The sequence below is a fragment of the Dermacentor andersoni genome, chromosome 7 (genome assembly GCF_023375885.2).
Source record: "Dermacentor andersoni chromosome 7, qqDerAnde1_hic_scaffold, whole genome shotgun sequence".
Taxonomy (NCBI): domain Eukaryota; kingdom Metazoa; phylum Arthropoda; class Arachnida; order Ixodida; family Ixodidae; genus Dermacentor; species Dermacentor andersoni.
In genome coordinates, this window is record NC_092820.1 from 124,910,389 (window position 1) to 124,924,293 (window position 13,905).

Genomic DNA, 13,905 nt, shown 5'->3' on the forward strand with positions numbered 1-13,905 from the left:
ATATATATATATATATATATATATATATATATATCCAAAGTCTACATAAGAGCAGATTACAAGATTTCATTTGGTTTCACTTAGGATAGCATATAGAACAACTACAGTTGCCGCAACAGTCAGCGCAAAAAGTTAGCGAACAGTGCAGTTGTCACAACAAGCAGCTATATCATGCAGCAAGAAAGCAGGCCACTACAGTTGCCAAAACAACTAACTATATCGTACAGTTGGGGTAAAAAGAAAGTAGGCCATAAAAGTTGACGCAACAAGTATACCGTGCAATCGGCCATTGCATACAGTCTTACCAGATAGAAAGCAGGTCATACAGTTGCCGCAAGAAATGTGAAATTAATTATTCTAACTAGGCAATTGAATAATTAAACATAATAAAAAATAATTCAGAGTACTTAATCTTAATGACGCCTCATTTCGATTGATTAGCATTACATTGGTTAATGCTAACCAGAATTAATTGAGAGTAACCAAGACGACCTAAGGGTAATTAAGATTCATTACGAGCACCATAATGAAGCCCAATCGGTAATAATAGGGGTAACGAAAATGAATTCATATTACCTTACTTAACTCTAATTCGAACTAATTACGGGTACATTATTTTGCCCAGTAAGATTATTTCCGACTAATTTGTTTCACCAATTAACAAATCTCCACAGCTGACTCCAATAATTCGAGCACGTTGCGTTATCCTTGACACAGATGAGCCGCGGTCTGCGTAACTCGGCCAATCAATCAATCAATCAATCAATCAATCAATCAATCAATCAATCGTTGCATGAGTGAAAGCTGAGCGACCGGAAATAATGCGTACTCATTGCGAGTGGCACGAGGCACCAATCAATCAATCAATCAATCAATCAATCGTTGCATGAGTGAAAGCTGAGCGACCGGCAATAATGCGTACTCATTGCGAGTGGCACCAGGCACTTGTAGTGTTCCCGCTGTAATTTCTTCTACTGCAGAGCCATTGCGTCGTGTTCGATGTGCCGCCAACGTATCTCTTCCCGCGTATACGTAGAAGACCGTCTGACGAGTTTTGACACAGCGTTAAATTTAGCCGTTCATTTCACTCGACTTTAAGCCTGAAGGGACACTCGTTATGCAACCGAAAGCGAAATTTGAGACTGACAATTGAAATGGCTCACATTGCGAAAAGGCTACTACCCTGCCTCTAACCCATACTGCCCTGCCTACGTAGAACGCAGAAAGATGCGCTGCTGTGGTAAAAGAAGATTTGCAATATTTCTTTCCAGTCACACAAAAAGTGCATCGAAGGACCCAATCGTTATCTGGTATTCCATCGCCCACACTGACCTTTCGATCAAACGTCACTAAACATTCGAACTATTAGAAACAAAGCTTCATTTAACGCTCAAAACGCACCGGGACTGTTGCCATCCGCTAGCATGCAGCAAGCAATTTACATAGGTCGCTTTCGCGAGGGACCCGGACCGGCGGGGTGGAGTGTGGAACTTGCTGCTGCAGTCTCTGTCGGCCACCTTGGGGAATATCGACTAGCTTCGGGAAAGGACTCGTAAGCCTCCCATAATTCCTTGCGAACCCTCGCTAACCTTGCTGACCGTGGCTGCTGCTGCCTTGCCAAATAGGTCACGCGGAAGACACCACTTATATGTAACGAATCGGATTACACGTTGTCCAATCTATACTATAACCCCCTACAGCTGAGCCGTAGGCTGGCTCTGCAGGTGTCAGCGGAATTGCCCAGCGAAAGGACACACACTGCCTAAATATCTTCAGTGCAACAAAATGTACGTCTTCAGGGGCGTGATTAGTTTATTAAAGCGAAGCGAGGTCTTGCTTCCCGTGGTTTGTGGGCTCGGTCGGCTTCTTGCCGAGTATGGTGGGGCCGATCCTGGAGATATGGCGCCAGAGCTGTGATTCTGCAGCGATGCCTTTTTTTTTTTTTGCCGATGCTGTTGACGTTGGCGTTTTCTCGCGCTTCGTTAGTGGTCAGAGCGACGCACACCACCCGTGTTATCAGTGGGATCAGCCGGCCGTGAACGGTGCACGATAAGAGAGGCATGGAATCGGGCGGGGGATGGCATCGCTGCAAGATCCCCGAGATGGCGGGAAGATAAGTAGGCCGATACTGGAGACTCTTCCGTGGTCGCGCGGTTCACGCAGCGAATGTATCAAGTTCTCGATGTTTCACTGGGCAGGCAGGTAATCAATACACTGTAAAAACGCGTTGCGGAACAGTTATGCATCATTTGTGTAGCCGATTCACGAAGACGCCGCTTCACGTAGATTCCAAAGTGTGCGTTGGACCTGCACAATTCTTTTATTGCAATTTTGTGCGGACAATGGAGCCACGTTCGCGCGTCACGGCCGCCGTGCTGTCCTGGCTTCTGCGGCGCATGCGCGTTCCGCACTCGGTGGTTTAGGAGCTCTCCAGACGACAAGCGATACGCTGGACTAATAATCTAAGGTTATCTCATAATCAGATCGATGGTTCTGGCGCGTAAAAGCCCAGAATTCAGCTTTTTTTTTTAATTTTTAGACATAAGTTGCACGTAGACGCGTTCCTGCGGGGCTTCTGTGTGCATAGCGACAACAACGTGGTACGCACACAGAGTGACACACACACACGGCGTCGCTGCGTTATTGCGCGTCCGGACTGCAACGCTTTCAATCGCGTTTCACAGAAACGCAACAAGGCGAGAAGGTACTGCGCCACGTACGTAATCTCGGCGAATTCGTTGCATCCATAACGCGTACACATTGCTGAAAAATGCTCAGTTTCACATTGCACAAACTCGCAAAACCTTTTGCAGTGCCAGGGCGAACTTTGAGCAAATCCATGTACTGTATAGTAACAATCATTTCGGTGCTGGTTGAACTACCAATCTTGTAGCTCCAGCAGACCACTAGCGCCAGCGATCACTCTCGTAAATTTTTTTCCAGTTTTCTTTTGTTTTGTTTTTTGCAGGGCGCGTTGCGCCTTTGTTGCCACGCGGTTCGGAGAGCTCCGAGGTCCGCGCTCGATAATCTGCTCAACGGACAGCGAGTCGTTCTCGCCGAACAAAGAAACGAGAAATCTCGCATGTGCGCGTATGTTCACGCGAGATCTCGCAACTTCGCGCTCAATTATAGTCAGGCCGACGGCGCGATAGCATCCAGCTGGACAGACAAATAGAAAATAAAAGGAAAAAAAATCAGGGGAGGGGGGGGGGGGGTAGCGCTAGGCACGCTTGATAAGCACGTCCGCAGAGCGGCTTTGCCTTCAAGGAACGACGCCGTGGATGTGGCCGTCAACACGCTCTGTCGCAACTGGCGTAGCGCAGATATCAGCTCGCGGAGGAGAGAGATAGCGGCTGAGCAAGAAGGAAAGGCCTGGTCGGGATGGGGACACATCGGGGTGCAGTGATAAGAGTCTGGGACCTTACTAGTGACCCGGGAGGTATTTCTTTATCTTTTTTTTTTGTAATGTAGAAATTTCTTGGTTATCTATAATTATAGTTTTTTGCCTTTCTCCCATGAAGGGGCTGAGAGAGGAGGCTGGAGATAGGACGGGGTTGTTTCATATTAGTTATGAGCTGGAAGTTTTATCTTGCGGACCCGATGTACCATCGAGCACACGTGTGTCGGCCTCCGCGGCGGAGATGCGGGCTTCGCCTCAGACGCTACGCGTAGTGCAGGGAAGACCACATCGTGTGTCCTACGAAACTTGCGCCGAAATCAAAAAAAGAAAAATAATAATAATAATATGCGAGTGCCACGTAGGTGGACCAACAGCAGAACCATGCGACTTGTCGCGCGGCATTTTTTTGTTTTGCTTTTGTATTTCGCGCGTTTTCTTTCAGGCTTGGGAAAAGACATTTATGTATCACGGGATAAGCAACAGGAATGCTGGATCGGGAATTTTCCAGGATGGTCTACAATATTCTCATGACACTTTTGCTCTGAATATAAGGTTTGAAGAGTTGAATAAATAATGGCTGATTATGCAATTATGTAAAATACAAAAGAAAAAGAATAGTCTGACTTGCTTCAAGCGAAGGCAGACAACCTTACCTTGGTTCTGTGCAGCTGTGCAGCTTGCATATCTTTTTAAATATTGGCGCGAGTTACGGGGGACACCTTATATAGGCTGTCCCACGCCTATTGTGCTCCACTAATCCTTCCGTGAAGAACAGGCAGCGTTCGCTTTGTGTTCTTCGCTAGTCGTCCTCGTCTATTTTGCGCACGCTGCTTACTCGATGGATTACATTCAGTCGGCGTCGAAGGGATGGCGATCATAGGTGGAGCGCGAGGGAGCCCTCCCTCAGTTTTGACTTCTTGTTGGGCTAGTTGGTACACCTTGCTTAAAGTGAACTACACGCACAACGTCAGAGGATGGAAAAGAAGCCACCGGCAGGACACGGCGCCCCTTCCTGTGGGGCCCATTTCACGCAGCTTTCCGGTCGCACTAAGTAACAATCCTGAAGTTGGTGATATCATTAGCGGCCAGTAGCACAGAACGCTTACGAACAGAGCTGAGGCAATTTCATTGGCTATTTGATAATTGTCATTTCTACGAGAATATTTTTAATGCCCCCTATTCTCGCACTTTGGTTGAAGGGAAGCCGAGCTGGCGAAAGGAAGAGAACCGAGCGACATGAATCGTTACGTCATGCCGTCCCTGGCTCTTTGAGTTCCGATTGGCTTACGCTTTGCTGATAGCTTTCGCCGCAACGCCCGGAGTTTGCGAGATATAAGGTTTCGTTCGATTCGCCTGCACTTTCGAAACTGGTTCGAGATGTGTTCTGCAAAAGGATAGACAGTTGGGCGAGTTGGTACGGTAACATGATTTTGGCTTCTAGCGCGAAGTGAAACACGGACACAGAAAGGAGCAGACAGGACGAGCGCTAGAAGTCTCGTCCGAGCGCTCGTCCTGTCTGCTCCTTTCTGTGTCCGTGTTTCACTTCGCGCTAGAAGCCACAACGAGATGTGTTCGATGCACGTCGCCATTCGTTTCACCCGGTGCATGCAGGCTTCGTGCAGGACGAGTGCACAGCATTGCATTCACTCGTCATAAAAGTAGCGCAGCATTGGTGCAGGAAATGCCGTGCCCGTTCCGCGCGCGAGAGAACTGGCACTGAACTGGTGGGACCTATTTGACGAACGATAGGGCGAATCGAATGTACCCGTGTAGTGCGGGAAAAGAGGCAAACCAGGTGGTCTATGTTAGAGAACGAATTCGAGGAAGTGGGGGCGGGGGACGGGTGGGGGGCGGAGGCGAGTAATTAACGAAACCTGCATAAACAGTGAATATCGTGCCGCTGTGTTCCCCAAATCTTTCTCCTACCCTGCGATCCACGCGAAGAAAAAGAATAGTGTCGTAGCGATGGCAACAATGACATCAGCTTTTTTGGCTTCAACGCATTTGGCTACTGAGTATTCTGCATTCTTCACTTCTTTCTGTAGAAAACGTTTCACTCTTATTAAAGGTCTAGATATGCGGTGTTGGCGACGTCACTCCCAAGATGCATCTGAAGTGCTTTTTCGCACTGCAGTTCGACGTTGGTCCTCAGAAACCAAAGAGCCGTTATAATAATAAACCGTATATTATGGTACATGCGCTGGCGATCGCGTCGCAAGCGCGTAAAGCCCAGACCGCACGTACGCTTGCGTCCGCGCGCCCACGCATGCGCAGACGGTGCCGCATGGCTCGCATGCGTCGAAACGCGCGTGATCTCGGGGAACAGCTTCCCTCTGTTATCGCGCGCTTGGGCTGCCCCGCGTCGGCGCGCCTGGCTACGCAGCTACGGCGCGGTACATTCAACTCTTCGTGAAGCAGATTTATATCATGCAAGAAAGTGCTTCTTCTTTCGTTTTTGTGCCAATCTAACAGCTGTAAAAATATAACAATTACGTTTATAGATATCGAAGCATATTGAAACGCCGTCGATAACAAAGTACGAAGCGGCGTCTGCAAAATCGTCTGCGAGTGAGCCCAGTGAGCACGCGCTATAGTGTACTAGAATAATGTATACATTATTCTAATACACTATAGCACGCGCTGTCTCACGTCATTGTGTACGCGAACCGCCATTCCTTCCGTCTTTCCTTTCTTTATATCACTATCATCATCATACGCCATTCCTCGCGAGGCGCGGCAGGCGCTAGGGGCGCTGACACGAGCTTGCGCGCGTCTTCAAGCGTACATGTGGTCTCGGCTCAAGCCGGTCTATACAACAATCAGCGCGCCGCTCGGATGCGACTCCGACGCCTTCTCGCGACGTGCCAACCTCGGCGTGTGCCCCGTTATAAACGAGCCCTGGCGCACTTGGCCGACCCCGCGGCCAGTGCGCGTTGAGCGCATCCCAAAGCAAGCAAGCAAGCAAGCAAGCAAGAAAGAAACATTCACTTTACACGGGGACGACTGCTGCGCGGTGACCGATTGTGGCGACGTGTTGTGGTCGAAACTCGAGACTTCCAGCCTCCTGATAACATCGCCCACGGGGCACGGCCCGTGGCACGCCGTCACGGAAGAAAAAAGAAGAGAGAGAGAGAGAGGGGCAGAGAGATGAGGGTGAGGGGGTGCAAGAGGACATTTATCGTCTGTTTCAAGGCTCGCGCCCGGCCGCACTATGCAGCCGCGTTAACGCGCATAATCACTCAGAAAGAAATACCGAAGAAACAAACCAAAAAAGAATACTCACAACCGATTTTATTCGGGTGCGTTGTGAGTGGCGGACGGAGGGTAGGAAAAGGGAGGGGAGGGGGCAGGATTCCTCTCATGGTGCCCCGCGGTCGTAAATATAGTTGCAGATGGTCTCATTTTTCAGCGTTTAAAGTTGGTAAGTTGGTTGGCGAGCTCACCCCCCTGTCCCCTATGCTCTCTCCCACACAGCTCCCTTTCCGCAGTTTCAATCTGTGCTGTCTGCCGGCGTGTGTGTTTGAGCCTCAGGGACATGGGCCTCTCTGCCGTTTGGGCGTCGTATAATGCACGCTCGTGTGAAATGAGTCGGTGCACGCGAGGCGGTAGAGTTATTCGCAGCGCAGATAATATCAATCATTAGTCTGCCCGGTCCTCTCTTTTTTTCTCCACATTTGTTCATTTTTTTCTTTGTACCGTTTTCTTCAGTTCGGTTGCGGCGTGCTTGATGGACTGCAATTTGATAAGAATGCCCAGTTTCAACTGTCGTTCTCTTAGGTCTGTCATTGCAAATAGTCTTGCGGTGGTCTGGAGTCGAACACATGACCACTTAGATCACTGAAGTGCATTAATTTGACGTTGTGGGGAGACAGAGGGCACATTTATTGACATGTATGTATGTATGTATGTATGTATGTATGTATGTATGTATGTAGATATGTATGTAGATATGTATGTAGATATGTATGTAGATATGTATGTATGTATGTATGTATGTATGTATGTATGTATGTATGTATGTATGTATGTATGTATGTATGTATGTATGTTTTTTGGGCCCTTCTGTGCCTATATTTTCTTTACCAGCGTTGTTCTTAACAACCATGCCATAATGTATCAACCCAAGAAAGATAATCCTTGGATAATCATGGATGACTGTAACGCCCATCATCCGCTCTGGGGAAGCTTCAGGACACATAAACGAGGCACGAGTCTAGTTGATCTCGCTGAGCATTGACTAAGAGTTTTGAACAATGGCAGCCCGACTTATCTCCGAGGAGTATCTTACAGCAGCTGCTTGGACTTGACATTAGTTTCGCCTAGATTAGGTTCCGAAGTTCAATGGTTCACAGACATTAGAACTCATTGCAGCGACCATATTCCTACGTATATGACTATCAGAAGCCTCGGCATTTCTCTGTACCCTGTGACAGACTGGCAGACAAACAAACTGGCAAGTGTACCGAATTTCGATCGAGGGAAAGTGCAAACATGACTGTCCCGAGCCCCTCGAAGTCATGATCATACAGGCTCTGCAGGCTACAAGAACTACAAGACGCACAGATTTCGACGAAGAATTGGAGAGGCTTCCGGTGGTCCACCGGCGGGCCGAGAGAGGATATTGGGGGCGAGATCCACCACTGGAAAAGCTGGCGCCACCGTCGGCGTGACGTGACATGAGGGATCACGTGGACACAGCGGCCATGTCGGCTGCTTCGGAAGCGCCGAAGCGAGCTGAAAACGAAAGTTTAAAGTCCCAGCTTAGCTGCGGTTCTGCTTAAGCGGTGAGCCTTTATCACCTTGGGTGTCTGCTTGACAACATTTCAAAGTACTATAATAGGTAGTGGCTGCCTTTGGAGGCGTGCAGCATGGTAGGCTACTGCTCGGTGCCGCAGTGCCGGACGTACGCAACGGAGCCCGGTGTCAGCCTTATTCACACGTAGCCGCAGGACAAAGAGCTGCGTGAAGCTTGGCTCGCGAAACTTAGAACCACCAGACAACCATCGGCTACAACTCGGGTAGGCAGCAAGCACAGACGCGAGGAAGATTTCTGCTACAGCGCCGGGACTGCGATGTTCGGTGAATAGCAGAAAACGCGCACTGAGACGCTCGCCCGCGCCCGCTGCCCGGCTAATATCACGACGGTTTGGTCTATGCACTTGTTGATGCTAGACACTGGCAAGTTTACTGGAATGGAAAGGGAGTGGTAAGAAGCACATTAAACAAAGGCATGGCATATGGTCATGTTTGTGTTATGAATTAACGCACTGGATTACGAAAAAGAAGCAGCGCGAAATCGCCCACTGAGTGCATACAGTGCGACGCAACTTTAGAAATAATGTTGAAACGTCCAAGAATTTAGAAGAATAAAAATATTGAATCGTCGCGACGGCACATCATAGTCACCGTAGGCGTCGAAGTCTATATAACGAAATTATTTTTCAACAGCTCTGATAGCCTCCGCGCAACAATGGTTGCTTGTGTTCTGTCAAATGCCCATAGTCTGCACCCTGAAGCTCACAGCACGGTGCGAAAACACGCTCACAGCGAAAGCAAAACATTGTGCGCGGACATGCATGCAGACGCGCAGTCGGTCGCTGCGAACCCGTGCGATCGCTGCATTGGGGCTTCATTCTGTTATGCTCCATTTGTTTATATAGACAACCCACTATAAGATCATATTTCACATAGTTTTCTCTCAGCGTTTGCCTACATTTCACGCAAGAAGTCGGTTCGGGAGACTCCATCGCGGCGACCGCACGCGGTGGCGTTCACTGTAAGTATTCGGTAAAGAGATAGCATCTGTAAACGTTTCTGTGCTTTCAGGTTGCCCAAGATTATTATATCGACAGTGAAAAATTTTCCTCGTTTTGGGAGTACTTACATAAATGTCCAGGAGGGCTGCTGCGTGGCGTTTTTATTGAGCGCCGTAACCGAAACTTATGAGGAGCGCGCAGCGTTATCCCTCATACTACGCAAGAGAGGTGCTTCCGACAGATGGGGACTCCGTAAGTCCTCGCCCCCAATAGGCGCACTAAAGGCACGCTCACACCGAAGGCGGAGCGGACAAGCGGATCCGACCAAGCGGCCGCGGATTTTCCGCTTTGCGGAAAATACGCGGCCGCTTGGCCGGATCGCGCCCGGACCGATTTTTTCCGCGCGGATAAGTTGGCCGCTTTGGCCGCAGCCAATCAGAACCCGACACTGCGGAAGCGCTGGTGAAGGAATGTAAACGAATGTCTTTCTCTGGGCTTTTCGCTTCTGTTATTCAAAAGCGTCAGAACGGCAAGTTGGGCCAGTTGGTTGGGATTCATAGTAAGGTTTGTCACAGCGCAACACAAGACAAGGACAAAAGAAGGTATAAAACGACGACACGGCGCCGTGTCGTCGCTGTATACCTTCTTTTGTCCTTGTCTTGTGTTGCGCTGTAACAAATCTTGAAAATCGACTAGACAAGTGGCGAGTCCCTGAAATTGCTAAAGAAATTGCGAGATGCCCCGCCTTCCCGGCGGCGCGGATAGCCAGACAACGCGGCCGGTCTGAACAGGCGCGGGCGCTCGCCGCCTCGCCGCTTTGAAAATCCGCTTGTCCGCTTAGACGCTCCGCTTTCGGTGTGAATGTGCCTTAAGTCCATCTTTGACCCGAGGGAAGCCCGACGCATTCAGTAGAAAGTTCAGCGTCAGATGAACAAACTTTAGGACCAACGATGCCCACCGGATCGCTGGACCAAAGGTCCAGCTTCACCGGAGCGCTGGACCTTTGCATGCTGTTATCCCCCGTGTGGAGAACTCTTCAGGGCCTTCGCTCACCTCTACAACAGCATCGTCCCTTTACAGCGCTGGCTCTACATCAAAGTCATCCAGAACTTGAGTCGCGGGAGAATTTTGTTTGAAAGTTACTGACGACTTCGTTCTGCTGGCCGACTTCTCGCTACATGACGTTCCCGTCGCGTAATCAAATCATGGAAGTGCGCTTCTCTGTGAAAGGACTGCAAGCGACCTTGGCTGCGTATAGGTGGTCGTCAACACCCGGTCCCGGTGGGGTGACCTACGCTGCCTTAAGGCACCTAGGTTCAACAGCACAACGTTGTCTTCTGGATATCTTCAATTAATCTTGGCGTGACGGCATAGTCCCCGACGGTTGGTAGAGTAGCCGACTGGTGCCTCTACTGAAGCCTGGGAAGTCTCCGCTGGATCTTACACTGTACCGGCCAATTGCACTTGTGAGTTGCATCAGTAAGGTCATGGAGAATACTATAACATCTACCCTGAGGCTATGGTTGGTTTTCGTCGTGGACGGTCTTCAGTTGACACCGTCACTGATCTCGTGACCTCCGTGCACCAATAAAATGTTATGAAGCGCCTCCCCATGGCACTCTTCTTAAACGCAAAAGGCGCGTACGACAACGTAATCCATGAAGCCATTCTCCAAGCTTTTGAGGCTGCAGAACTTCGAGGCCAAGTCTTTAGGTGGATTGGGAGCTATCTGCCACGGAGATCTGTGTTTGTCCTTACAGAAGATGGCCCTACAAATATATATATCTCCAGTCGTGGTGTCCCACAAGGCGGAGTGTTCAGTCCCACTTTTTCCAATCTCGTTCTTGTGGGGCTCGCCGAAACGCTACCACAGACTGCTAATTTATCGCTACACGCTGACGATATTTGCATCTGGGCGTACGGCGTGACAACGCCACAAGTGCACGCTAGAATACAGAAAGCGGCAACCCTCACAGCGGAATACCTTCGCTGACACGGTCTGACAATTTCTACAGAAAAAATTTGCCCTGGTGGCATTTACATGAAAACCGATGTCTTTCTACCCGGTGTGTATCGAGGGCCAGTTAATTGCGTACAAGAAAGCTCACAGGTTCTTATGCGTTATTGTGGATCGTGACCTCACCTGGAGTCCCCTGGCTCACAAAGGAAGAAAAATCTAATTTTTATTGCCAATATGTCCAAATTCGTAGCTGGAAAATCGTGCGAACCGTCCGTGCGCTGAATGTTACGGCTGTACACGGCACTTTTTATCGGACTTCTGCTATACAGCCTTCCTGTTATGTCCAGCATACGCAAGAATAATCTCCTTGCACTGCAGAGCATACAAGCTCAAGCACTTCGGACATGTCTTGGCTTCCCGAAATGTTCTTCGACAGCTGCAACCATTGTCGTTGCACGGGAGCAACCGATCACCATTCATATCGTCGGTGAGACGCTAAGAGCGCACATTGGACACCTTTCACTGCTATCATGGCACCATTTAGCCGATTTGCCAGTGTGAAGACCACAGGCTATATTCTGTGGTATTGTGACGGGACACCCTGGCTCGATACCACCTGGCTTCAAGCCTCCGAAACGCCCAACATTGGCATTGTGGTGTCTCCGGCCAATCCACGTGTGCCACTCAATTCCTGGGATTGCAAAGAAGGCAGATTTCTCACCGGTAGCCCTGAAGCAGTTGTCTCTGATCCTCCTCAACGAGTCTTACTTTGACCGCATACACATTTACACGGACAGTTTCACCAATTCCAACAGCTCCACCGTAGCAGTAGTTGTTCCATCAGGCGCCGTCTCTTCGCAATTTAAATATTCGCACAATACGACGTCTACGCCAGCAGAACTTGCGGCTCTTCAAGGTGCACTCAAGCCATTAGCGATTCTAAAGCAGGCCTACAAATTCTGCAGTTTGCCCTACGTCATGAGTTACACGAGCAGCTAGTGTACAAAATAAGGAACGATAATTGTCACGCGTTCGAGAAAGGCCACGATATTGTATTCCAATGGTTGCCGAGCCACTGCGGAATTGTCGGCAATGACAGCGCAGATGAAGCTGCTCGTTCGGCAGGCCAAAAATTTCAGCGGGTTTATATACCACTTTCGAGAACTGATGCTGCGCGGAAACTTCGATCACTTGGTCGCCACATTACACTTCTACGACGGAATTCACCGGGTTTCACCAACTTACGCTTGCACTCTCTCGAGCCCAACTTGCGACTTCGGCTGCCACCTGGGCTCTCCCGTCGCGAAACAACTTTACTGTGTCGCATGCATTTAGGCGTCGCATTTAACTATGCTTATTCATCCCTAATAGGGATGGCCAACTGCGCGGCGTGCAACTTGTGCGGGTGCGATGAGACTCTCGAGCGCCTTGTGTGTCACTGCCCATCCTTTGACACTCAACGACGTTCTCTACAAGCTAAACTCAACCTGCTACATAATAGAGTGCTCTCGGAAGGAAAGTCCTTGGACCATGGCCCATGCATTCGTGCATGCAAAAGGCCACAAAAACCCTTCCGCACTTCGCGAAGGACACTGGATTGTATGAACGCTTGTGATGGTGGAGATTCCTCCGCGACTGACTGTGAATGACTGACTATTATTTTTTCTTTTCTTATCTATTCCCCTTTCCCCTCCCCAAGAGTAGGGTAGCCAACCGGGAACGTCCTTGGTTAATCTCTCCACCTTTCCCTCTTCGTTTCTCTCTCTCACTCTCTCTCCGAGAAAGATAAAGTGTCGCTCTCTCGAGACCCCGCTCCATTCCTTCTTCGCAGCGTGGGCCTGAGCAACGGCACGTCGTCCCTGACCGGCACCAGCACGGGCAGCGCAACCAGCAGGTTGACCGAGCTCATGTCCGCTGGCCTAGGAGGAGGCGCCGGGACCGCGTCACCGTCACGCGGAAGCAGCGGCGGCAGCGTATCTACAGGTGGCAGCAGCAGCAGCATCGGAGCGAGCGGTTCTTCGGGGACCGCCAGCGGGGGCAAGGCGCTCAGGTTCACGCTGGAGCAGGTGGCCTGCCTGTGCGAGGCGCTGCAACAGGCGCGCAACCTGGACCGCCTGGCCCGGTTCCTCTGGTCGCTGCCCCCAGGGGACTTGCTCCGTTCGGACGAGGCGGTGCTCAGGGCGCAGGCGGCCGTGGCGTTTCATCGCGAGAATTATAAGGTACGGAGGCCTGAAGAGAATGGGTCGCGATGGTTACACCACGTCGGTGGTGTCTGTGTGTAATTACGTGTCATGTCCACGTGACGCGTATTTTTTACGTTCGATAACAGCGTCCCCATAGACAAATACCCATACACCTCCTACCGTAATTCTACATAGTCATATGGGTTTGCATAGGAACATGCAACCTTTCATATAAGAACCCATGTGATCATACAGGATTGTGGACTCTGGCCACATTGGCTACACGTGATTTTTCGATAGAGATATCATATCCACTGTTGGCAGCATTTTTTTTTTTCGAAGTAAAGTCCCAAGTTTGCAGCACAAAACAAACCATCTTTCAGTTAAAGTCGCTAACTAAAGAAAATGACCATGACTTGCTTAAGCGTTCTGTCTTTATTCGGTTTCCATTTTTAATAGACGTATTCCTTTTTTTTAAACTGCAGCTTCCAACTATCGCAGTGGCGTGTGAGAGGTTTGAATGGGGAAAAGCGAAAAGAACAATCGATTTTCTAAAATGACATGTTTTCTCATGAAAAGCAGCTTTAATGCACTCAGATGGCTAGG

The 13,905-nt window shown here is 49.6% G+C and overlaps 1 protein-coding gene across 1 annotated transcript in view; it reads left to right on the forward strand.

Moving 5' to 3' along the window:
• The window catches only part of LOC126533869 (uncharacterized), a 70,040-nt gene that overhangs the window by 10,169 nt on the left and 45,966 nt on the right, over positions 1-13,905 (forward strand). Inside the window, exon 3 of the mRNA XM_050181063.3 lies at positions 12,948-13,335. Coding sequence (XP_050037020.1) covers positions 12,948-13,335 — 388 coding nt within the window. The remainder of the gene's footprint in view (positions 1-12,947; positions 13,336-13,905) is intronic.